Here is a 27,309-nt window from a genome sequence, read left to right as displayed (position 1 = left end):
CATCATTTTCATTAACTCCAAAAATTCATAAAGTTGAGATTAAAGAGAGATTTAGGTCAGATCATCATCTTATAACCTTGAGCATTTGTACCAAAACGTTTCATAGGGGTCCAGGATACTGGAAATTAAATCAGAAGCTATTGAAGGATAAAGAGTTTATAGATACAACAAACAAATTCATAAAAGATTTCATTGTAGTGAATAATGATACAGCGGATCATTTGATTGTATGGGATGGTTTTAAATGCACCCTAAGGGGACAAGGCATTCAATACAGCTCCAGAAAAATTCTAAATCGTTGGAGAAAGAAAAAACATTGATAGCTGAGATAGAAAATTAAGCAGAACGGGTAGACCAGGGGTGTGCAAACTACGGCCCGCGGGCCAACTGCGGCCCGTGGTTCATTTTTAATTGGCCTGCAGGGAATTCTAAAAATATAATGGAATGTGGCCCACACATAAAACTTGCGCTTGAGTGTATTGTAGTTCTTAATTTCACCACTAGATGGAGCTACTGCCTTCAACAAGGCAGATTCCCTGCAAAACACAATTAATCAAAGAAAAGGTTTGCCACTGATGACCAAAAATGGCAGAACCAAAGAAACGCAAGATAGCAAGTGAGTGCAGAAAATTTCAGACACGGTGGGAAAATGAATATTTTTTCATAGAGGTCAAGGGGAAGTGTGTCTGTTTGATTTGCAATGAAACTGTTGCAGTGACGAAAGAGTATAATGTACGAAGACACTACGAAACCAAACATCAGACCTACACGTCCTACACTGGTGTTGAGCGAGAAGAGAAAGTAAAGCTAATGGCAGCTAGCCTGCTAGCTCAACAACAGTATTTTTTCCGTGCTAACAAAACACAAGAAAATGCTACAATAGCTAGCTACGAAGTAGCTCAACTCATAGCGCGACACGGGAAACCTTTCTCAGATGGGGACTTCATAAAACAGAGCCTCACTAAAGTCGCAGGAATAATGTGCCCGGAAAAGATGCATGAATTCAACAGCGTGAGCGCGTCCAGAAACACAGTTGTGCGGCGAATCGAAGACTTGTCAGCTAACTTAAAGCATCAAGTATCACATAAAGCTTGTGCTTTTCATTTTTACTCGATTGCATGTGATGAGAGCACAGATACCACAGACACCGCACAGCTGTTCATTGTTTTGCGGGGAGTTGACGATAACTTTTGCATTACGGAGGAGCTGCTTGATCTCAAGGGTCTCAAGGGCACAACAACGGGTAAGGACATGTTTGAAGCTGTGTCAGATGCAATTGACAAGATGGGACTTAAATGGGACAAGCTGTGTGGAGTTACAACCGATGGGGCTCCAGCTATGACGGGCGAGCGCAAAGGAATGGCCTCTATGGTGTGCGCCGAGGTGCGAGAGAGTGGAGGTGAGGCTGTTAAGATGCACTGTATCATCCACCAAGAAGCCCTCTGTGCCAAGACAGTCCAGCTTGGCGATGTGATGAACACAGTTGTGAAAACTGTCGACATAATTCGAGCACGAGGGCTCCATCACAGGGAATTTCAAGCTTTCCTATCTGATGTTGATGCTGAATACGGGGACCTACTTTATCATTCTGAAGTGCGCTGGCTCAGTCGCGGCTCCGTGCTGCAGCGGTTTTATTCCCTGAGATCAGAAATTGATCAGTTTTTGAAAGAGAAGGACCGACCTCTTCATGAACTGAGTGACCCTCTATGGTTGGCAGACCTGGCATTTCTAGTTGATCTTACTGGTCATCTCAACACACTGAACAAGAGCCTGCAAGGCAAAGACCAGCTTGTGCCACAACTTTACGCACACATGAAAGCATTCTGTGTGAAGCTTCGTCTCTTTGAGACACAGCTACGTAACTTCAATGTTGCGCACTTCCCCACGCTGTCCGAAGTCAAAGTTGCTTTTCCAGAGGTCAACCTTTCTGCTAAAAAGGGAAAATATGTGTCTGTTATCACATCTCTCATGACAGAATTCAGTCAGCGCTTCCAAGATTTTCCTGCCATTGAGAAAGAAATGAAGCTGTTCTCGACTCCCTTCCTGATGGATGCAGAAGAAGTGGAAGAGAGTCTGCAATTAGAGCTCATCGAAATGCAGTGTGATGATTCTCTGAAGAATCAGCATCAGCTTCTCCCCCTACCCGACTTCTACCGGAGCTTGGAAGAGGCCAAGTTTCCTCTGATGCGACGCCACGCAAAACGAATGATGAGTCTGTTCGGCTCAACATACATGAGCAAACATTTTCTCTGTTAACTCTGAACAAAAGCAGACTGAGAACCAAAATGACCAACAGCCATCTCTGTGATGTCCTCCGCATCTCAACCACCAAACTTACTCCCGACCTGCCAGCCATCCTTCAGTCCAAAGCGCAGCATCACTGCTCCCACTAAGTGCAGCGCTGTTCCCATTATAGGTGAGTTAAAATATATTACACAGTATTCATGTGTTCAAAAGCCCAATTACTTCATAAATTCAGTCAATTAAAGTTGATAACATTTTATCAAAAACGTTAGTTGATTTGTTAACAACCCCAATAACTTATTATTAATATACCCATCCCCTTTTCCCCTTATTGTCTCCCTGTATACAGAGCTGTGAAAGGGGATCACCATCCTGACTAAGAAGCAATCTCAGGCTGCTGTTTTGAGAATGAGCTGCCAACCCTTTTTGTAACAAAATAAATGAAAACACATTAATGGAAAGTTGTGATGTAGAATGTTTTTTTTCTTTAAGCATATTCAAATATCAAGCATAATTTACCTCATTTGATTAATTTTGTTAATTTTAAAACCCTAGAGGTGAGGCGATATACCTCACCTCTAGTGAGTGGCCCAGCCTTTCGTATATTTTTCTGTATGTGGCCCTCAGTGAAAAACGTTTGGACATCCCTGGGGTAGACAATAATACAAATGTATCACAAACTCTACTGGACAATCTTGTATTTTTTTTTTATCCCTATTTAAAGGAAATATTTTTTTTCTGCATTGGTGATTTTTGTTCTTAGTTTTGTTCTCATAAATTGGGATTGGATGTTTTGTTATTGTACATTTTCTTCTCTTAGACGCTATTTACAAGGGAGAAAAATATGACACTGGGAAATATATTAGCAGAGGATGGAGGAATCAGGAAATAAGCGAAAGCGGGAAGCTGGGTTGGTAGGTGTGTCCAGGAGTGGGCAATGAGAAGAGGGGAGAGGGGAATAGCTTAGTGTAGCAAAGCAGATTGCATTATTTAAACCACCTTCAATTAAGACAATCAGACTTAAGGTGCCCCTTTTATAATCAAGCAAGGTGAGCTCAGGCTGAGCATCCCAATCTTATGTCAGTTGACTCGAGGGATCCAAATATGATCCTATGTTATATGCTTCCGTTTTCTGTATTTTGTTTTTTTAAATTTACTTTATTGTATTACCTTAGTTGTTTTTGCTTTTCGTATGTTTTTTTTCCAGCCCATTCCCGTTGTTTTGGTGTCATTATTATTATTTCCTTCCTTTTTTTCAAGAATCAGGAAAGTATAGAATCCACTGAAGATCCAATATGTCCAAGTTAGTAATATCAGTATCTTCAACTGTAACGGTTTAGCTGATAAGAAGAAAAGGGGACACTTTTTTAGTTGGCTTACGGATAAAAACTATGATTTATTTTGTTTGCAAGAGACTCACTCTACCCAACTGCATGAGATTAAATGGAAAACAGAATGGGGGTAACTTATACTTTTCACATGGATGCTCAAATTCTAAAGGTGTAATGATAATGTATAAAAAGGAAGTAGATATTGTGGTCAAAGATACAATAATACATCAAGCAGGTAGATATATTATACAAGATATATTAGTGGATAGCCTAGAATTTGAATTAGTAAATCTGTACGCACCTAATTCTGACGACCCACTCTTCTTTCAAAATATATTCAATATGTTGCAAGAAAAAAGACTACATGATAGAAATGTGATAATGACAGGAGACTACAACACTGTGTTGGATGTAGATCTGGATCGAAAAGGCATACAAACTAAGAATTACCATTCTAGAGCATATAATGCTATTTCTGGCATCATGACCTCACTAGATTTGATTGACATATGGAGATTGCAGAATCCAAAGCAAACAAGATATACATGGAGACGAGGAAATCAGGCAAGCAGAATAGATTATTTCTTAACATCATTTTCATTAACTCCAAAAATTAATAAAGTTGAGATTAAAGAGAGATTTAGGTCAGATCATCATCTTATAACCTTGAGCATTTGTACCGAAACGTTTCATAGGGGTCCAGGATACTGGAAATTAAATCAGAAGCTATTGAAGGATAAAGAGTTTATAGATACAACAAACAAATTCATAAAAGTGTTCTTTGTAGTGAATAATGATACAGCGGATCATTTGATTATATGGGATGCTTTTAAATGCACCCTAAGGGGACAATGCATTCAATACAGCTCCAGGAAAATTCAAAATCGTTTGGAGAAAGAAAAAACATTGATAGCTGAGATAGAAAATTAAGCAGAACGGGTAGACAATAATACAAATGTATCACAAACTCTACTGGACAATCTTGAGCACAAGGAAAGAGAGTTAGAAAGACTATATGCAGAAAAAGCCAACGTATCATATTTGAGAAATAGAATCGGGAGAGATCAACCAAATCTTTTTTTTAAATCTGCAGTATAAAAACACTGTAAAGAAAAATGTTTTGAATCTTGTAGTAGGAAATACAATTATTGAAAAACCAATGTAAATTTTGCTGGAACAACATAATTACTTTTCAAAATTGTACTCATTTCAGAGCCCACCAGAGGATTTATTGCATCAAAATACTAGCCCCAATTCTCAAGACGATAATACTGTAGAGTTAACAGAGAAAGAAAACAAATCTTGTGAGGGACTTATTACGCTGGAGGAGTTACATCAAGCCATTAACTCCTTTGAAAAAGGTAAAAGTCCAGGAGCCGATGGCATCCCTGAAGACTTTTATCAAACCTTCTATGAGTGTTAAAACACCTTTGCTGAACACCTTCAACTGGTCATATAGCAAAAAACAACTTACAGAAACTCAACAGGAAGGTTTAATCTCACTATTATTGAAACAAGATTCAGGTGGAAGGTATAAAGATCCAACTACTTTAAAGAATTGGAGACCAATCACACTACAATGTAACGATGCTAAAATATTAGCCAAGTGTCTTGCAAATAGATTAAAACTAGTACTGCCCAATATTATTCATCCAGATCAGTGTGGCTTCTTACAGGGTCGATCTATCAGTGACAGTATTAGACAAGTAATTGAAATAATTGAATATTATGACTTAACAAAAAACCCTGCTTTCATTTTTTTGCTGACTTTGAAAAAGTTTTCGATAAAGTACGTTTTGATTTTATTTATAAATGTTTAGAATATTTTAACTTTGGAGATTCTTTAATTAGTTGGATAAAAGTAATGTATAGTAATCCAAAGTGTAAAATAATAAACAATGTTTTTTTTTCTGAAACAATTAAGCAGTACAGAGGATTGAAACAAGGATGTCCGCTGTCTGCGTATCTATTTATTATAGCTATAGAAATCTTAGCCCAAAAAGTACGAATGAATAACAAAATAGAAGGTTTGAGAATAAATAGTTTGGAATCAAAAATCTCAATTTATGCGGACGATGTAAACTTTCAAATTCAACCAAATGTCGCATCCTTTACAGAATTAGTTGAAGAGCTGAATAACGTTTCAGTTATTTCCGGACTAAAACCTAACTATGATAAATGTACTGTGCTGCGAATTGGATCTCTGAAAGGTACACATTTTAACATCTATAATAATCTGCCACTAAAATGGTCAGATGGCCCAATAGATGTCTTTGGTATTCATATCTCTAAAGACATGGAACTTATCACGAAGGACAACTTTGATAGAAAGCTACATACAGTCGACAGAAAATTAAAAGTTTGGGGAATGACTAATCTAACTTTATATGGAAAAATAACAGTGAGAAATTCCTTAGTGATTCCTCAGTTTATCTATATCCTCATGTCATTACCTTCCCCAGGAGAGGAGCTGTTTAAAAAATATGAACAAAATGTGTTACATTTTTTTATGGGGTGGGAAGCCTGACCAAATTAAAAGAGCTTATATATGTGTAATGATTACAAACACGGTGGACTTATATTGTTAAACCTTAAGGCACTCAACTTTGCACTAAAAGCATCTCTTATACCAAAAATGTATCTTAAATACGCAGTGGTTTTCAGCAAAATTATTGAGGTCTGCTCATCTTCTGTTCCACAAAGAACTCTATCCTTACCTCCAGTTAACTGCTTTTCAGTTCACTATATTAAAGAGAAAGTCATTTCCATACTTATTGGAAGAGGCCATTGTCAAGTTCTTGTTCGGTTTATGTGCAGTCCCAAACTTGAAAGAGACTGAAACATCCACTGTAAGATTTTAACTGGAATCCACTCAATGAAACAGCTTTTCCTTTTCCTCTCCTTTATTTTTTAGGTTGAGTTGCAGGTTCATTTCACTTTGGAATTATTATCCATTCCATTTAGTGATTAGCCATTAGCCATTAGGCGTTAGGTGAAAAACCTTTCAAATAGAAAAAATACAGAAAAGAAAATATTCACATTATTACAAAATAAGTATAAATAAGAACAAAGAGAGACTATGCAAAATTCATTACTCCTTATTTAAGTTAATACACACACTCCCATTAAATGTCTCATGTCAAATACAAATAAGGCTTAACATAAAGGTAATATATATATGTATATATATACATACATACATACATATATATATATATATATATATATATGTAATATATATATGTATATATATACATACATACATACATATATATATATATATATATACACATATATATACACATATATCCACACACACACATATACATATACATACATATGTGCATTATATTATTTTATTTAATTACTATTTTTAATTATTTAATTAAGCACAAAGTATCTTATATTTCATAATTACTTTTGAGTTCATATCAAATCACGTAGCAATCCTAAACTACATTTCCCATAAGCCCCCACAATTCACCGTGCCTCTCACCGCATCATCCACCGGACACTCAAAACAAACAATCGGCAGCACCAAACAAACGATCCACCACAAACAAAGTCAACCACCGGCACAAACAGACGGACTAAAACACCAGCAACAGTGATCTCGCCAGGAAAACACTCTCTCAAAGTGATTCAGTATCCTTACCGGCTGCCTCTCACACTTTGTAGCTGTTCTTTTCGCACATAGTTTTACTGCAGATTGCAGTCCTGGTTTGAATGAAAGTCCTGATAGCTTAGCGCTCTGCTATATTTTCAGGACCCTTTTCCCTGTGACACTGAGGAGTGTTGCTTTTATAAACTCCGGGCGTAATTTGATTAATTACTTCCCTCCCTCTGCTTTACTCACTGAGCACTCAGTTTTGCTACTGGACTTATTAATTTACAAATTACTTTCTGATTTATTTCTTTTCTATTTTTCTATTTATATTATTTTCTTAATTTCTATTTATTAATTTCTATTTATTAATATTTATAAATCTTAATTTTCCGAAACTTCAGTTTGACTTGACAGCCATAGTCAGTTGGTTTCAATACCAATATCATCAACCAGAGTTAAGTTATGAAATCCAGAGCCAAGTGTTGTGGTACAATAGAATTATTTTGATTAATGATCAACCTATCTTTATTGAATCAATGTTTGAAAAAGGAATATTATTTATAAATGACCTCTTGAATAGTGGGGGGCGAAATCTAGTCTTATGATGAATTTAATATAGTATACGGTAATATTTGTGACCGTTTTACATATAATCAACTCTGTGCAGCTATACCTCACATCTGGAAAAGGAAGCTATCATTATGTACAAAACAAATGGCATGTTGCCCCTACATTAAGGACACAACATGAATGAATAAGAGAAAAATAAACAAGAAAATATATCAGTTATACATGCAACTTAAACACATTTCTGCTGCACCAGTAGCTATCCAGTCAAAATGGGAGGATTTGTTAGACAAATGTATCCCACGGAGGAAAGTATATGCATGTATTTACACAACCTCTTTTAATGTCTCCATTAGAATGTTACAACTAAAACTAATCTACAAATTCTTACCTACTAAGAGAATGCTAAAAAAATGGGACATCCAACAATGTGACTTATGTAGATTCTGTGAGGAGGAAGAGGAGTCAGACATTCATTTATTTTGGTATTGTAAGGAAGTTGCATATTTTGGATTAAAGTTGAAAAGTGGATCTCAGTCTATAAATCAAATTTCTATAGTTGTCCTTTATCTATAATGTTTGGTGATTTAAGGGATGATGAAAAAGGAAAAGACCTGAACAACATCATCATTATGATGGGGAAAGCTTTTATATTTAAAGCTATAAAAAGACAGCAATTAAACACTGAACGTTTCAAAATATTTTTGAAACATCAGTGGGTTCTTGAGAAGGAGGTTAATAGAAATAAAAAACAGAATATCATTTTTGAGCTTGGGTGGGATACTTTGAGTCAGGGTGAGGATTGGAGTTAAACAAAATTAATAAATAAATAATGTCGATGAAGGTCAACTAAAGAGATGTAAATATGTCCTTTTTTTGTCTGTATAATAGAATAGATAATTGCGTAAGCGAATATGTCTAAGTGGATATGTATATGAATGCGTGTGTAGATATAGACATATGTATATACTGTATGTATATACTGTATATATATATATATATATATTATGAGGTTGGTTGTATGTATATGAATATGAACTTATCTCTTGACCCTGCACTATTACAACGGGTAGTAATTTTTTTTTCTCTTTTCTTTTTCTTATGTTTCTTTTTTTTTTGTTTATATATGTTGTTGCTGCTGTCTGTATGTCCCTTTACAAGAATGTGTATGTATTCCTTTAACCTTAAATAAAAAAATAAAAAAAACAGCTTTTCAAGCTTCAGATGGGTTTAAACAAATATCATCAAACAAGTTTTTTGCTGCAACTCTGAATCCAGAAAGACATGATTGAACCAGATCAGCTGCTTCTGCAGTTAATTTGTTGATCAAAGTTCTCAATACTACTGTTACGCCTTTAGGCTACAAAATAAATTGCATTAAAAGTCAATGTACACACTAGTGAAACAACATCACACCACAGAGCACTGATGTCCAAACCAACAATTAAATTAAATCTCTATTGACGCACTTTGCAGCATCAATTATATCTAAACAACAGCCTTCCTCAGAGCAGCCTTTTCAGAATTAATCAGAAAAAAAGACAAAACTCAGACAATTAAACAAAAATAACAAACTATGAATAAGTCTATGGACACCACAGCGGGTGCAACAAGCATTATTTTGCCTCATAAATAAAATAACCTTATAAATAACCTTGGTCTGCAACATCTCGGTGTGTTTGATTTGGGTCACAGAGCGTGCTGGCAGGGTGGTGCATTAAATCAGTGACAGTATGGTTCCTCACTAAATAACTATAACTAAAGAACTAATATCGAGTTGACACCATTTACCATGATGTATGACACAATGCACTTTTACTAGTAAGGTCTTTATCAGACTAAAAAAATGTTCTTAACTGAACTGTAGACAAACTGAGTTGAGGTGCTTTAACCTCCACTACTGATATTTATTGATCAGTGCTATCGACACAACTCTTCACAAAAAAAGCATCAATATTAGAATAACCTTCTGACACACAACCCGAACACACTGTGGTCAACCTGAACTTCAGTAGCTGGCAGAAAAAAAAGTAAAGTTAGTAGAAAATACACTAGAACAGTGTTAAAACATTAATAACACAGGTGAGGTTTTTTAAAAGTGAAATGGAGTAAGCGCCTCGGTTAGTGAGGGACACAAGCCAAACTACCACCAGGAAAATCACTCATTTCTGGTGTTTTTTTAACTAAAAAAGGAGAATTCACTTTGACTAACAGAAGTCCCACACCCCTGACCATGATGTATGAGACATTAGAACGTTTCTGATGGGCTTAAAAACATGGTTTAAAACATGCAGACAAACTGAGTAGAGGTGCTTTCACCTCCACTACATCCCTGGTTAGCAGGATGAGGGCGCCCTCTTGTGTTGTGCATCAGGTTTCACATTTCTCTTGTTAACCTGCTGTGATGTTCACTGCAGGAAGACATGTCAAAACTTCACTGAGCCTTTGGCAGCTTCAAACAACATCAGTAAAGAGACATTTAAATCTATGTAATATCACACTATGTCAGTTTGTTCACAGGAGTCACACCCTGTAACACTGATGCTGCATTCAGGTCACACGGGAAAGATAGTAGAGAGGAGTTTCCACTTTACAAATATTATTATAACATCAGCTCTCAGGTTGTAAATAGTATTTGGGAATGTGAGCTTTGGTTACATTTTTTCTTATGTCTTGAATTGTGATTAAACAACATTGAAAAATTTGTAACCAAATGTGGAGAATCATCTACACAATATCTGTTGTCTCATGTGTGTCAGGACTTAACAAAACCTCCTCACACCCAAACTTGACCTAATTAAGTTTTACTATTTTAACAGTTTTTAAGTCTGTGTAATAAATCCTCTTTATTGACTAAGTGCACAAAGAAATAAAGAGAAAAAAAGCAGCAGTTGATAGAAAACTCTGCTCATTTCTCTGTGACAAACTGTTTTATTTGAAAGGACAGAGACTGACTGACTCTAAACATGAACACTGGACTTTGTGTTGTTTCAGGAGGAAAAACTGCCTCAGTTATTCTCTCATATTAGTTTCACATTTCCTCCATCAGCTTTGTATGATACCCTGGAATGAAGACAGGAAGAAAATACTTTGTTCATATTGTTTATTGATTATATAAACCTTCAGTTTGTTCACACATCCCATCAGTAAAGTCTGTTAAATGACTCTTGTTCAATGATCTCATGTTCAGATTCACTTCATCAACACAATCAGTTTGTTTGACCAGAATCTCAGCGATGTGAACGAGAATAATGAAGGATCTCCTTATTGATTATGATCATGATAATTACAGGTTTATAAAGCTCATAGGTCTGCCAAACAAATAAATGTCAATACAAAGCGGAAAGAACAAAATATCTTTTAGAGCACAGAGAAGTTTACATATTCATGCAGAGAAATATCAGTTCAGGTGAACAAACATCATCATGAGCAGTGAAACAGACACAGGAAGGAGCGCCACCTGAAGACACTCAAACATTTACAGAACAACTGATGAGAAGATGTCAAAGTACCGCCATAATGTTTGATTGACAGCTGATCTCTGTGCAGTGAAGAAATGACACAACAATCAGCTCTCAGCAACAAACATGGAGACAACATGAGTTTAAGAGTTAAAACACAGAATTGAACCCTTAAATGACTTCTGTCTATTTCAGTTTACAGAACTCAGCAGAGTCTCCAAAATCGTAATGAAGCCTAAGTCCAGCATGGAGAGGCTCAGTGAATGTGGTCTGGACTCTTTGGAGGAGAGTCATGGTTTCAGAGACGCTGTAGAAGGACAGAATACCTGCACTGTGATCCAGGTACACTCCTACTCTGGAGGACTGAGGACCTGAGACGGGGGTTTCGACATTGTTGTACAAAAATCTAGAACTGTTTTGTTTACAATCTAACGCCCAAGATTTGTCATTGAATCCAAACACACTTTCATTCGTCCACCACCCCCCTACTCTACTGATACTCTTGTATGCGACTGCTACATGAACTCCTCTCCCTCTCCTCTCCATCTCCCAGTAACAACGTCCAGTCAGACTCTCTCTACTCAGGACCTGACGACATCCAGTGAATCTGTCTGGGTGACTAGAATAAGACTGATTTTGTTGCTTTAATGTTGCTTTTCTTTTCCCCTCAGATAATAACAGCTTTGTGTGTGCTGTGTTTGGATCCAGTGTGATTTCTCGTGAATATTTTAAGAACCCAGCTCTGGTCTTGGGCTCTGGTTGTGACAGTAAAACATCCACTTCAGTCACTGTCTGTGAGATGTTTGTCCATTTCTCTCTCAGAACGTCCTGTAGTTTATCTCTGACTTCTGACACAGCCGCCGTCACGTCCTCAAAGTAGCTCAGAGGACGGATATTGATGCTGGTTGTAGATTCAGTGAGTGGTGACAGTGAGGGGCAGTTGAGTAGAAACTGGATGTGATCCTCTGTATGTGAGAGCAGCTTCATCTCAGCGTCTCTCCTCTTCAGCTCAGTGATCTCCTGCTCCAGCTTCTCCTGAAGCTCTTTGACTCGACTCACTTGGGTTTTCTGCTGGGATCTGACCTGCTGCTTCACATCACAGCTTCTTTTCTCCATGAGACGGATCAGCTCGGTGAAGATCTTCTCACTGTCCTCCACTGCTTTGTCAGCAGAGCGATTGACAGCCTCCACCTCCTGTTGGAGCAGCTTCACATCTTTCTCTCTGTCCTGGATCCTCTGCTGGATGTTGAGTCGACTCACCTCCAGCTCTCTCTGCCTCTCAGTCCTTTCTGCTGCAGCTGAGACGGTGTCATGGCCTTTATGTTCATCCACAGAGCAGAGATAACAGATACACTGCTGATCAGTACGACAGAACATCTTCATCACCTCGTCGTGACGAGAGCAGATGTTCTCCTGGAGCTTCTTGGAGGGCTCCACCAGCTTGTGTTTCTTTAATTGAGCTACATCGTAATGAGGCTGGAGGTGTTTCTCACAGTAAGAGACCAGACACACCAGACAGGACTTGAAGGCTTTCAGTTTCCTCCCAGTGCAGAAATCACAGGCCACATCTTCAGGTCCAGCATAGCAGTGATCAGCAGGAGCAGCTTGGAGTCCAGTCTTCTTCAGTTCCTCCACTAAAACTGCTAACATGGTGTTTTTCAGCAGGACAGGCCTCTGTGTGAAGGTCTGCCTACACTGAGGGCAGCTGTGGATCTTCTTCTCATCCTCTCCATCCCAGAAGCTTTTAATACAGTTCATACAGTAGCTGTGTCCACAGGGAGTAGCCACCGGATCCTTCAGTAGATCCAGACAGATGGAACAAGAGAAGGTTTCCCGATCCAGCTGAACTCCTTTCTGCGCCATTTCACCTCTCAGTGACGACGACTGTCTGAGTTTCACTTCCCTATAACTGAAACTAGTTTGAGCTCTGATCTAATCAACATGTGTTATGCAGTGAATGGGGCGTGTCAGCTCTTGCACTTCACCACCATGTTGGTTACACCCATCTTCAAACTGTAGATCTGAAGGGGAGAGAACAAGGAAATATGCCAACATCGTGGAGCAGTCTGTGTTTGAGAGCAGGAGGAGGAGGGAGGGGTTATCAAGCTATGATTCATTCCAGGAAGCGGAGCTTGTGAATTTGAACTCTGTGCGTTCCAGTACCCACACTACCATACTATTTAGTATGACAGAAAAAGATTTAGTATGTTCCAATACATAGTATGTCAAATGCAGTATGCCAAAAATACCAGGATGTCCTACTACATCTGGTCGCATTTTGCAGAATGCAAGTAAGCACGCTTTTCTGGCTGTTCTGACCCACAATCCTCTGTGCAGCAGATATATGAGCAAGAGGGTCAAAGGTCAAGGCGAAGTAGTATGTCTCAATACTGCATGCAACAGTGCGTACTTTGTAAGGACAGCTTCAGTATGTACCAAAAGTAAAAAGTATTGTAAGGGATTTACAAATGGAACAGGTTTGGTTATTAGCTAATTTAATAAATAATATTCATAGAATTATTATTTTTAATAAGAATTATTAATCAACATTAATAATGAACGGGGCACCACCCTGGAATCAGGGACCAATAACCAAAACGTTAATCCAGTCTCATAAAGGGATTGTTCACTCAAAATGCCAGTATTTAAGCACTACTTTACACTTAGGAGATGAACGGTGAAGGGTGAATCCGAGCACTAACTCTCATAACCAGCCGTTATTACAATATGAATGCACAATAAACACAGACAACTGCTATTTAAAATAAGACCATTTATTTTAATATAGTGATCTCAATCAACAATAAACACTCTAACAACATCAATCTAAATCAACAGTTATTACAGCAGTAATTACTAATTAACAACACTTTTAATAAACAAATGGATGGTCTACAACGCAGCTCTAAGCACTAAACTAGAATTAAACAAAACACAAAAGCAAAAGAAAATGTGTGTGCGGGAGAGAGAGATGTGTGTGTGTAAGAGAGAGATGTGTGTGTGAATGCAAATGTGTATGTGTTTAGGTGTGAAGGAGGAGTGTCTATGTGTGTGTGTGGTGTGGGAGGAGCAAAGGACGCCCTAAGTGGACGTCACCACGTAAGTGGCTACGTCACGTGAGGGAGGGGTTGCTCGAACGTTACAGATCACGCACGAACGGAGGTGTGACCCCCACGTGTCCTGTAAGGTAATGGGGTGAGCCTATGTGAGGAGGCGTGTCTATGTGTGTGTGCGGTGTGGGAGGAGCAAAGGACGCCCGCGGTGGACGTGGTGACGTCACGCGAGGGAGGGGGTTGCTCGAACGTTACAGACCACGCCCAAACGGGATGTTAAAGTCCCGCGTGATCAGTAAGGTGGGAACGTGAGGAGGCGTATCTACGTGTGTGCGTGTGTGGGAGGAGCAAGGGAAACCCCGAGGCGGCGTCACCACGTACGCGGTTACGTCACGAGGGAGGAGTTGCTCTGGTGGCGGTAGCGCCACGGAAATTACCGACTGCGTACGAACGGGACGGGGATCCCGCGTGTCGGCAAAGTGTTTGTTTGTGTGTGGTAGAAGTGGAGGAAAGAAAGGCGAGGAGAGCCTTAAAACAGTATCACAGTCAAAACAGTAAACACCGCAGCAGCAGGAATCCTAACTGCCGCACGAGAGATGTACTAGCTGGGTTATTATTACTCAGATGCTCGGCAGGCAAACTCACGTTAGTCAGCCGTGCACTGGTCTTTCAATAATAAACTACAGCTACAGATCTTCACGTTTAGCAGGAGCTAACACAAGGAGCACACAGTAATCAGACGGTCAGCAATAGTAAACAAAGCAAAATAAACAAGCAAACCAAAGCAAAGCAAGTTAAATAAACAAAACAAACAGACGGACTCGGCGGTCCGTACGTTTAGTATAAATCAACAATAGTTATTAACTTATTGGAATACACAATCTCACTAGTCTCTGCCCAGACACAAGCCTCTTACTTGAATCGCTTCTTCGGAGCGATAGTGGTGTGGATCGTCGTTAATTGGTCCGGCGGCGTCGCGCTGGCTCGGACAATAACGGGCCGTTATGGTGCTCGTCAGCTGATGAACGGCAGGCTGGACCTCCGGGTGGCAGCGGAGGGGAAAGCAGCCAGAGATGAAGGAAAAGGCGGTGCGCTCGTTTCCTTTGATGATGGGTCCTGGTCGTCTTCCTTCTGAAGACGGGGGCTGGTTCTCTTCTGCAGGTATGATGATCTCAAAGTCTGATGGACACAACACTATCTTAACTCGTCCAGCGAGGTCAGAAAATGTGGCTCGGTCTTAGGTGAACGCCGCAGCGTTGGGTACCTCCTGGAGCAACGTGAGTCGCAGTGGAAAGGGGTGAGATTCAGGTGAGCGTGCCTATATCTCCTGTGAGAATAGTGGGCGTTTCACCGGAAAGACCCCACATTTCCTGTTAGCCTCATCCAATGGGAGTCCTTGTTTTGGATTCAACATGAAATCTCGCATGTAGGTGAGAGAATTTCAGAGTTGACCGTTGGGTCCCCTGCTGTGATCAGGCTTCTGGTTTCCCATGTAGGCCAAGGCTCTTTGTCTCGTGAGGTCCCTACAGTATGTGATTTGGAACATAGCCTCTGTTTCTTCATTTTACAACGTAGCCTCAGTTAAAACCTGCTCCACATTTGAAAACATTTAAGTTTTTAGTATTAAAATACTTCTTGGTGATGGCTCCATATTTCTCTGACTCATCCTCAAATTCAGTTCAATTTTCTTTTACTGATTAAAACAGCTGTCTGACAGTCGGTTAGTAGAACTATCAAAATAAACTGTCACAAAATCTATGAATTGCTGAAAAATACCAAAGCAACAAAATACTTCAATTTCAGAATATCACTTGAATGGACTTCCGGGTCACTGAGTAAGACGGCGGCGTAAGTCTGGAGCTCTCCTTGCAAACTTTTTATGCTGATTTAATGGTGTTCCCAATGTAACAGAAATTTCAAAACTTACATTGGGATTAATGGATAACTCTTCCAAACGAAGCTGTGACTCGATGGAGCCTGCATCGCCTTCTCCCACGTTAATTCAAGATGATAAGAAAGCCAAGTTCTCTATATTGGACTCGGACCACGCTGATATTGCACAACCCCCGAGCAACCACACACAGACGCCGGCATGCAAAGTGTCTGTCCCTCTGGAGGATGTCTCTGTTACCTCTCATCTGATCAATATCTCCGGAGCTATTGCTGACTTAAAGGACTCTCTGACTGAAATCCGTCAAGATGTTTGTGCTACAAGAGTTGCTGTCACTGCAATCCAGACAGAAATGAGCAGTTTAAAGACTACCGTCTCCAGAATGGAGAGCGAGTTTCACGGCCTGTCTAACTCGCTCACAGCGCTCTCCAAAAGAACCGATATCATACAGTCCGACCAACTGTACGTGCACAGCGTGAGGTCTCTCAACTAAACAAAGGGAAAATCCAAAACATAGAAGAACGGGTTGCTGAACAGGAGGATTATTCACACAGATCCAATTTAAGATTAATCTTCCTAGTTGAAGGAGAGGAGGGCAGTGACATCATTGGTTTCCTCCAGCACGAACTCCCTATATGGCTCCCGGCGCTGTCGGCAAGAGGGGTGATGGAGATGGAGCAGGCCCATAGGATGTACACCAAATCCTCAGGTGATAACAAACCTAGACCAGTTATATTCAGGTTACTTCGTTAAACCGACAGGAAGGCCATACTGGATGCTTACCGAGCGGCTGGCTCATCTATCGCCCATGGGAAAAATAAGCTGCTGCACCATCGTCCTCCACAAGCTACTGTATGTATATAGACACTTTTTTTGCGCAGTAGGCTACATTTCTTAGGTCCCAGTCTTCTTCATGGTGCTACTTCCCCCTTTTACATCTGGCTTGTGAAATTTTAATTTATTGTATACTACTAGAAACACCTTCCGTTCTCTTTGATAGAATTGCGAAGTGGTCTTGTATTTTTTTGATCCCTATTTAAAGGAAATATTTTTTTTCTGCATTGGTGATTTTTGTTCTTAGTTTTGTTCTCATACATTGGGATTGGATGTTTTATTATTGTAAAATTTTTCTCTAAGACGCCATTTACAAGGGAGAAAAATATGACAATGGGAAATATATTAGCAGAGGATGAAGGAATCAGGAAATAAGCGAAAGCGGGAAGCTGGGTTGGTAGGTGTGTCCAGGAGTGGGCAATGAGAAGAGGGGAGAAGGGAATAGCTTAGTGTAGCAAAGCAAATTGCATTATTTAAACCACCTTCAATTAAGAAAATCAGACTTAAGGTGCCCCTTTTATAATCAAGCAAGGCGAGCTCAGGCTGAGCATCCCCATCTTATGTCAGTTTACTCGAGGGATCCAAATATGATCCTACGTTATATGCTTCTGTTTTCTGTATTTTATTTTTTTTAATTTACTTTATTGTATTACCTTAGTTGTTTTTGCTTTTCGTATGTTTTTTTTTTCAGCCCATTCCTTTTGTTTTGGTGTCACTATTACTATTTCCTTCCTTTTTTTCAAGAATCAGGAAAGTATAGAATCCACTGAAGATCAAATATGTCCAAGTTAGTAATATCAAGCTTCAACTGTAACGGTTTAGCTGATAGGAAGAAAAGGGGACACTTTTTTAGTTGGCTTACAGATAAAAACTATGATATATTTTGTTTGCAAGAGACTCACTCTACCCAACTGTATGAGATTAAATGGAAAACAGAATGGGGGTAATTTATGCTTTTCACATGGATGCTCAAATTCTAAAGGTGTAATGATAATGTATAAAAAGGAAGTAGATATTGTGGTCAAAGATACAATAACACATCAAGCAGGTAGATATATTATACAAGATATATTAGTGGATAGCCTAGAATTTGAATTAGTAAATCTGTACGCACCTAATTCTGACGACCCACTCTTCTTTCAAGATATATTCAATATGTTGGAAGAAAAAAGACTACATGATAGAAATATGATAATGACAGGAGACTACAACACTGTGTTGGATGTAGATCTGTATCGAAAAGGCATACAAACTAAGAATTACCATTCTAGAGCATATAATGCTGTTTCTGGCATCATGAACTCACAAGATTTGATTGACATATGGAGATTGCAGAATCCAAAGCAAACAAGATATACATGGAGATGAGGAAATCAGGCAAGCAGAATAGATTATTTCTTAACATCATTTTCATTGACTCCAAAAATTAATAAAGTTGAGATTAAAGAGAGATTTAGGTCAGATCATCATCTTATAACCTTGAGCATTTGTACCGAAACGTTTCATAGGGGTCCAGGATACTGGAAATTAAATCAGAAGCTATTGAAGGATAAAGAGTTTATAGATACAACAAACAAATTCATAAAAGATTTCTTTGTAGTGAATAATGATACAGCGGATCATTTGATTATATGTGATGGTTTTAAATGCACCCTAAGGGGACAAGGCATTCAATGCAGCTCCAGAAAAATTCAAAATCGTTTGGAGAAAGAAAAAACATTGATAGCTGAGATAGAAAATTAAGCAGAACGGGTAGACCAGGGGTGTGCAAACTACGGCCCGCGGGCCAACTGCGGCCCGTGGTTCATTTTTAATTGGCCCGCAGCAAATTCTAAAAATATAATGGCATGTGGCCCACACATAAAACTTGCGCTTGAGTGTATTGTAGTTCTTAATTTCACCACTAGATGGAGCTACTGCCTTCAACAAGGCAGATTCCCTGCAAAACACAATTAATCAAAGAAAAGGTTTGCCACTGATGACCAAAAATGGCAGAACCAAAGAAACGCAAGATAGCAAGTGAGTGCAGAAAATTTCAGACACGTTGGGAAAATGAATATTTTTTCATAGAGGTCAAGGGGAAGTGTGTCTGTTTGATTTGCAATGAAACTGTTGCAGTGACGAAAGAGTATAATGTACGAAGACACTACGAAACCAAACATCAGACCTACACGTCCTACACTGGTGTTGGGCGAGAAGAGAAAGTAAAGCTAATGGCAGCTAGCCTGCTAGCTCAACAACAGTATTTTTTCCGTGCTAACAAAACACAAGAAAATGTTACAATAGCTAGCTACGAAGTAGCTCAACTCATAGCACGACACGGGAAACCTTTCTCAGATGGGGACTTCATAAAACAGAGCCTCACTAAAGTCGCAGGAATAATGTGCCCGGAAAAGATGCATGAATTCAACAGCGTGAGCGCGTCCAGAAACACAGTTGTGCGGCGAATCGAAGACTTGTCAGCTAACTTAAAGCATCAAGTGTCACATAAAGCTTGTGCTTTTCATTTTTACTCGATTGCATGTGATGAGAGCACAGATACCACAGACACCGCACAGCTGTTCATTGTTTTGCGGGGAGTTGACGATAACTTTTGCATTACGGAGGAGCTGCTTGATCTCAAGGGTCTCAAGGGCACAACAACGGGTAAGGACATGTTTGAAGCTGTGTCAGATGCAATTGAGAAGATGGGACTTAAATGGGACAAGCTGTGTGGAGTTACAACCGATGGGGCTCCAGCTATGACGGGCGAGCGCAAAGGAATGGCCTCTATGGTGTGCGCCAAGGTGCGAGAGAGTGGAGGTGAGGCTGTTAAGATGCACTGTATCATCCACCAAGAAGCCCTCTGTGCCAAGACAGTCCAGCTTGGCGATGTGATGAACACAGTTGTGAAAACTGTCGACATAATTCGAGCACGAGGGCTCCATCACAGGGAATTTCAAGCTTTCCTATCTGATGTTGATGCTGAATACGGGGACCTACTTTATCATTCTGAAGTGCGCTGGCTCAGTCGCGGCTCCGTGCTGCAGCGGTTTTATTCCCTGAGATCAGAAATTGATCAGTTTTTGAAAGAGAAGGACCGACCTCTTCATGAACTGAGTGACCCTCTATGGTTGGCAGACCTGGCATTTCTAGTTGATCTTACTGGTCATCTCAACACACTGAACAAGAGCCTGCAAGGCAAAGACCAGCTTGTGCCACAACTTTCCGCACACATGAAAGCATTCTGTGTGAAGCTTCGTCTCTTTGAGACACAGCTACGTAACTTCAATGTTGCGCACTTCCCCACGCTGTCCGAAGTCAAAGTTGCTTTTCCAGAGGTCAACCTTTCTGCTAAAAAGGGAAAATATGTGTCTGTTATCACATCTCTCATGACAGAATTCAGTCAGCGCTTCCAAGATTTTCCTGCCATTGAGAAAGAAATCAAGCTGTTCTCGACTCCCTTCCTGATGGATGCAGAAGAAGTGGAAGAGAGTCTGCAATTAGAGCTCATCGAAATGCAGTGTGATGATTCTCTGAAGAATCAGCATCAGCTTCTCCCCCTACCCGACTTCTACCGGAGCTTGGAAGAGGCCAAGTTTCCTCTGATGCGACGCCACGCAAAACGAATGATGAGTCTGTTCGGCTCAACATACATGAGCAAACATTTTCTCTGTTAACTCTGAACAAAAGCAGACTGAGAACCAAAATGACCGACAGCCATCTCTGTGATGTCCTCCACATCTCAACCACCAAACTTACTCCCGACCTGCCAGCCATCCTTCAGTCCAAAGCGCAGCATCACTGCTCCCACTAAGTGCAGCGCTGTTCCCATTATAGGTGAGTTAAAATATATTACACAGTATTCATGTGTTCAAAAGCCCAATTACTTAATAAATTCAGTCAATTAAAGTTGATAACATTTTATCAAAAACGTTAGTTGATTTGTTAACAACCCCAATAACTTATTATTAATATACCCATCCCCTTTTCCCCTTATTGTCTCCCTGTATACAGAGCTGTGAAAGGGGATCACCATCCTGACTAAGAAACAATCTCAGGCTGCTGTTTTGAGAATGAGCTGCCAACCCTTTTTGTAACAAAATAAATGAAAACACATTAATGGAAAGTTCTGATGTAGGATGTTTTTTTTTTCTTTAAGCATATTCAAATATCAAGCATAATTTACCTCATTTGATTAATTTTGTTAATTTTAAAACCCTAGAGGTGAGGCGATATACCTCACCTCTAGTGAGTGGCCCAGCCTTTCGTATATTTTTCTGTATGTGGCCCTCAGTGAAAAAGGTTTGGACATCCCTGGGGTAGACAATAATACAAATGTATAACAAACTCTACTGGACAATCTTGAGCACAAGGAAAGAGAGTTAGAAAGACTATATGCAGAGAAAGCCAACGTATCATATTTGAGAAATAGAATCGGGAGAGATCAACCAAATATTTTTTTAAATCTACAGTATAAAAACACTAAAGAAAAATGTTTTGAAGTTTGTAGTAGGAAATACAATTATTGGAAAACCAATGGAAATTTTGCTGGAACAACATAATTACTTTTCAAAATTGTACTCATTTCAGAGCCCACCAGAGGATTTATTGCATCAAAATACTAGCCCCAAATCTCAAGACGATAATACTGTAGAGTTAACAGAGAAAGAAAAAAAATCTTGTGAGGGACTTATTACGCTGGAGGAGTTACATCAAGCCATTAACTCCTTTGAAAAAGGTAAAAGTCCAGGAGCCGATGGCATCCCTGAAGACTTTTATCAAACCTTCTATGAGTCTGTTAAAACACCTTTGCTGAACACCTTCAACTGGTCATATAGCAAAAAACAACTTACAGAAACTCAACAGGAAGGTTTAATCTCACTATTATTGAAATAAGATTCAGGTGGAAGGTATAAAGATCCAACTACTTTAAAGAATTGGAGACCAATCACACTACAATGTAACGATGCTAAAATATTAGCCAAGTGTCTTGCAAATAGATTAAAACTAGTACTGCCCAATATTATTCATCCAGATCAGTGTGGCTTCTTACAGGGTCGATCTATCAGTGACAGTATTAGACAAGTAATTGAAATAATTGAATATTATGACTTAACAAAAACCTCTGCTTTCATTTTTTTTGCTGACTTTGAAAAAGTTTTCGATAAAGTACGTTTTGATTTTATTTATAAATGTTTAGAATATTTTAACTTTGGAGATTCTTTAATTAGTTGGATAAAAGTAATGTATAGTAATCCAAAAGTGTAAAATAATAAACAATGTTTTTTTTCTGAAACAATTAAGCAGTACAGAGGATTGAAACAAGGATGTCCGCTGTCTGCGTATCTATTTATTATAGCTATAGAAATCTTAGCCCAAAAAGTAAGAATGAATAACAAAATAGAAGGTTTGAGAATAAATAGTTTGGAATCAAAAATCTCAATTTATGCGGACGATGTAAACTTTCAAATTCAACCAAATGTCGCATTCTTTACTGCATTAGTTGAAGAGCTGAATAACTTTTCAGTTATTTCCGGACTAAAACCTAACTATGATAAATGTACTGTGCTGCGAATTGGATCTCTGAAAGGTACACATTTTAACATCTATAGTAATCTGCCACTAAAATGGTCAGATGGCCCAATAGATGTCTTTGGTATTCATATCTCTAAAAACATGGAACTTATCACGAAGGACAACTTTGATAGAAAGCTACATACAGTCGACAGAAAATTAAAAGTTTGGGGAATGACTAATCTAACTTTATATGGAAAAATAACAGTGATAAATTCCTTAGTGATTCCTCAGTTTATCTATATCCTCATGTCATTACCTTCCCCAGGAGAGGAGCTGTTTAAAAAATATGAACAAAATGTGTTACATTTTTTTATGGGGTGGGAAGCCTGACAAAATTAAAAGAGCTTATATATGTGTAATGATTACAAACACGGTGGACTTATATTGTTAAACCTTAAGGCACTCAACTTTGCACTAAAAGCATCTCTTATACCAAAAATGTATCTTAAATCCGCAGTGGTTTTCAGCAAAATTATTGAGGTCTGCTCATCTTCTGTTCCAAAGAACTCTATCCTTACCTCAAGTTAACTGCTTTTCAGTTCACTATATTAAAGACAAAGTCATTTCCATACTTATCAGGCTTTTTGGAAGAGGCCATAATCAGTTAGTTTCAATACCAATATCATCAACCAGAGTGAAGTTATGAAATCCAGAGCCAAGTGTTGTGGTACAATAGAAATATTTTTGATTAATGATCAACCTATCTTTATTGAATCAATGTTTGAAAAAGGAATATTATTTATAAATGACCTCTTGAATAGTGGGGGGAGAAATCTAGTCTTATGATGAATTTAAAATAGTATACAGTAATGTTTGTGACCTTTTTACATATAATCAACTCTGTGCAGCTATACCTCACATCTGGAAAAGGAAGCTATCATGATGTACAAAACAAATGGCATGTTGCCCCTACATTAAGGACACAACATGGATGAATAATAGAAAAATAAACAAGAAAATATATCAGTTATACATGCATCTTAAAAACATTTCTGCTGCACCAGTAGCTATCCAGTCAAAATGGGAGGATTTGTTAGTCAAATGTATCCTATGGAGGAAAGTATATGCATGTATTTACACAACTTCTTTTGATGTCTCCATTAGAATGTTACAACTAAAACTAATCTACAACTTCTTACCTACTAAGAGAATGCTAAAATAATGGGGCATCCAACAATGTGACTTATGTCGATTCTGTGAGGAGGAAGAGGAGTCAGACATTCATTTATTTTGGTATTGTAAGGAAGTTGCATTATTTAGGATTAAAGTTGAAAAGTGGATCTCAGTCTATAAATCAAATTTCTATAGTTGTCCTTTATCTATTATGTTTGGTGATTTAAAGGATGATGAAAAAAGGAAAATACCTGAACAACATCATCATTGTGATGGGGAAAGCATTTATATTTAAAGCTATAAAAAGACAGCAATTAAACACTGAACGTTTCAAAATGTTTTTGAAACAAGAGATGTAAATATATCCTTTTTTTTCTGTATAATAGAATAGATAATTGTGTAAGCAAATGTGTCTAAGTGGATATGTATATGAATGCGCATGTAGATATAGACATATGTATATACTGTGTATATATATATATATATATATACTGTATATATGAGGTTGGTTGTATGAATATGAATATGAACTTATCTCTTGACCCTGCACTATTACAACAGGTAGTAAGAGTAAGAGTTTTTCTCTTTTCTTATTCTTATGTTTCTTTTTTTTTGTTTATATATGTTGTTGCTGCTGTCTGTATGTCCCTTTACAAGTATGTGTATGTATTCCTTTAACCTTAAATAAAAAAATAAAAAAATAAAAAAATAAAAAAATTAAAAAGAAGATCATATCATATATATACAAGATATTACAAGAAGAACTAATGGATAACAGCTTGGACATTAAAGAAAAATGGGAACTGGAGGTGAACACTAATTTCGGATAAAAACTGGGAACGATCGTGCAGAGAGGGACATAGAATAAAGAAAAGCCCCACTTGGAAGGAATTTGACTGGAAAGTCAGGATGAGGTTTTTCAGGATTCCTCTTGGCACATCAAAATTCGGTGGTACCTCCGATCAATGCTGGAGGGGCTGTGGCCTAATAGGAGACCACACGCACATCTTCTGGGACTGTTCAAAACTATTAGAATATTGGCAAAATATACAAAAAGAAATAAAATAATGTTTGGATATAGAACTGCCCTTAAAACCATCTTATTTTATACTGGGAATAATACCAGAGGATATAGAAAACAACAATCGGACATTACTACTCAGAGTCCTACTTTTAATTGCTAAGAAGATGATTCCAGTCTCCTGGTTGAGGCCGCAGCCCCCCTCAGTAACACTATGGAGGGAGAAGGTTAAAGAGGTTTACTACATGGAAAACATCACTGCAAGGTTACAACTAAGGACAGATGTATTCTTAATTAAGTTGTCCCCAATATCCTAATTTTTCTTAATTGATGTGATCTAAATGAATATGTAACAACCTGGGGATTTTTTATTTTTTAGTCTTCTATTCATTTCTGTTGATATGTATTTATTTTTCTTGTTTGTGATTTTTTTTATCACTGTTTACTTGTTCATACTTATCTTCTCGCCTAGTGTGAGTATGGGTATGCATGTTGTTTTTCCTCCCTGTACATCTGTGTATTCTCTGGGCCTATGGAAGAAGAGTGCTGCTCGTTCCTACTTGATGGAGCGATGTGAGGACATTGTGGGGATGCTGAGGCTCACGGACTGCCTCTTAAAAACACGTGACCCTGCTGTGTTATGTCAAAACATGTGACTGTGCTGTACGACTGTACCTGTTGAAAGGAAATAAAAAGAAGTTTAAAAAAAGAAAGAATCAACAGCAGAATAAAACATCACTCAGCAGACAACATGGAGTCGTGTAAACTATATAAACTATACAGCAGCTGCATACACACATGTTAAAGTAAAGGACAGTTTTATACACACCATGTAGCACACACACACACACACACACACACACACACACACAGTGTTTGTTGACGTCCCTCTCTGAACAGTGAGTTACATCCATCAGTGAGTTTGTTGTACTCACCTGTCTGGACGTCATTCTGGGAGTCTTGTGCTCCATGAAGTCCTCCATGATCTGCTCCAGGTTCAACTCTGCTGCTCCTCAAAGTTTTCAGACATGTTGAGCTGAATGAGGCTCTGCAGTCACATCAGGGATTATTGTCACAAACAGCAGAAAGGCCTCACACACACCTCACTGACGGTAAAAGTTCCTCAGTGAACACTGATGTCACCGCTGGAGGATCCACCATGAGCATGTTAACATTTAGCAGGTTGGCCAGATCCAGCATGCACCTGTTGGTCTGCAACATCTCGGGTGTGTTTTATTTGGGTCACAGAGCGTGCTGACAGGGTGGTGCATTAAATCAGTGACAGTATGGTTCCTCACTAAATAACTATAACTAAAGAACTAATATCGGTTTAACACCATTTACCATGATGTATGACACAATGCACTTTTACTAGAAAGGTTTTTATCAGACTAAAAATATGTTCTTAACTGAAACTGTAGACAAACTGAGTTGAGGTGTTTTAACCTCCACTACTGATATTTATTGATCAGTGCTATCGACACAATTCTTCACAAAGAAAGCATCAATATGAGAATAACCTTCTGACACACAACCCCAACACACTGTGGTCAACCTGAACTTCAGTAGCTGGCAGAAAAAAGTAAAGTTAGTAGAAAATATACTAGAACAGTGTTAAAACATTAAAAACACAGGTGAGGTTTTAAAAAGTGAAATGAAGGAGGACATACAGTAAACGCCTCGGTTAGTGAGGGACACAAGCCAAACTACCACCAGGAAAATCACTCATATCTGGGGTTTTTTTACTAAAAAAGGAGAATTCACTTTGACTAACAGAAGTCCCACACCCCTGACCATGATGTATGAGACATTAGAGAGTTTCTGATGGGCTTAAAAACATGGTTTAAAACATGCAGACAAACTGAGTAGAGGTGCTTTAACCTCCACTACATCCCTGGTTAGCAGGATGAGGGCGCCCTCTTGTGTTGTGCATCAGGTTTCACATTTCTCTTGTTAACCTGCTGTGATGTTCACTGCAGGAAGACGTGTCAAAACTTCACTGAGCCTTTGGCAGCTTCAAACAACATCAGTAAAGAGACATTTAAATCTATGTAATATCACACTATGTCAGTTTGTTCACAGGAGTCACACCCTGTAACACTGATGCTGCATTCAGGTCACACGGGAAAGATGGTAGAGAGGAGTTTCCACTTTACAAATATTACTATAACATCAGCTCTCAGGTTGTAAATAGTAATTGGGAATGTGAGCTTTGAGGCTTTAGGTTAAATCTGATGTATTGAATTGTGATTAAACAACATTGAAATATTTGTAACCAAATGTAGAGAATCATCTACACCAGGGGTTCTCAACCTTTTGCAACTGAAGGCCCACTTGTGATTGTCAAAACATTTCCGAGGACCACCTTCCCAAATCAATGAGTAAAAAACCTAACATGTTTATACAACAAATAATAAACTGGGCTGTAGATATGTGTTATGCCACTGTCAGCTGTAATGACCAAAATACATATTCTGCTTACCCTCAGTGAGACACTTGGGCTTGCCTCTGGGAAATAATGAGATCAAGTCGTGGTGGGATGGGTGAGAGGCTGACACGCAGAGTAGCATTCAAAGTTGCTTTCAGTTTGTTCCTTGCCTTTGACTTTGTGACAGTCACAATGGAAAA

The 27,309-nt window shown here is 38.7% G+C and overlaps 2 protein-coding genes across 2 annotated transcripts in view; both read right to left on the bottom strand.

Annotated features, from left to right (window-relative positions):
• The window catches only part of LOC141772283 (polyhomeotic-like protein 2), a 52,574-nt gene extending 26,939 nt beyond the window's left edge, over positions 1 to 25,635 (bottom strand). Inside the window, exon 1 of the mRNA XM_074643107.1 lies at positions 25,617 to 25,635. The gene's annotated coding sequence lies outside the window, so the exon portion shown is untranslated. The remainder of the gene's footprint in view (positions 1 to 25,616) is intronic.
• LOC141772280 (tripartite motif-containing protein 16-like) lies at positions 10,838 to 13,220 on the bottom strand. The gene has a single exon (XM_074643102.1). It carries the CDS (start codon positions 13,071 to 13,073, stop codon positions 11,397 to 11,399), a length of 1,677 nt encoding a protein of 558 aa, XP_074499203.1. The 5' UTR covers positions 13,074 to 13,220; the 3' UTR covers positions 10,838 to 11,396.
• Positions 25,636 to 27,309: the final 1,674 nt, after the last annotated feature.

The sequence above is a fragment of the Sebastes fasciatus genome, chromosome 8 (assembly GCF_043250625.1).
Source record: "Sebastes fasciatus isolate fSebFas1 chromosome 8, fSebFas1.pri, whole genome shotgun sequence".
Taxonomy (NCBI): domain Eukaryota; kingdom Metazoa; phylum Chordata; class Actinopteri; order Perciformes; family Sebastidae; genus Sebastes; species Sebastes fasciatus.
Note: the sequence above shows the minus strand (reverse complement) of the source record. Positions and strands in the feature narration are given on the sequence as shown.

Excerpts from the sequence above, each read along its gene's own strand:
- LOC141772280 (XM_074643102.1), bottom strand. The coding sequence starts at position 13,073 with ATGGCGCAGAAAGGAGTTCAGCTGGATCGGGAAACCTTCTCTTGTTCC.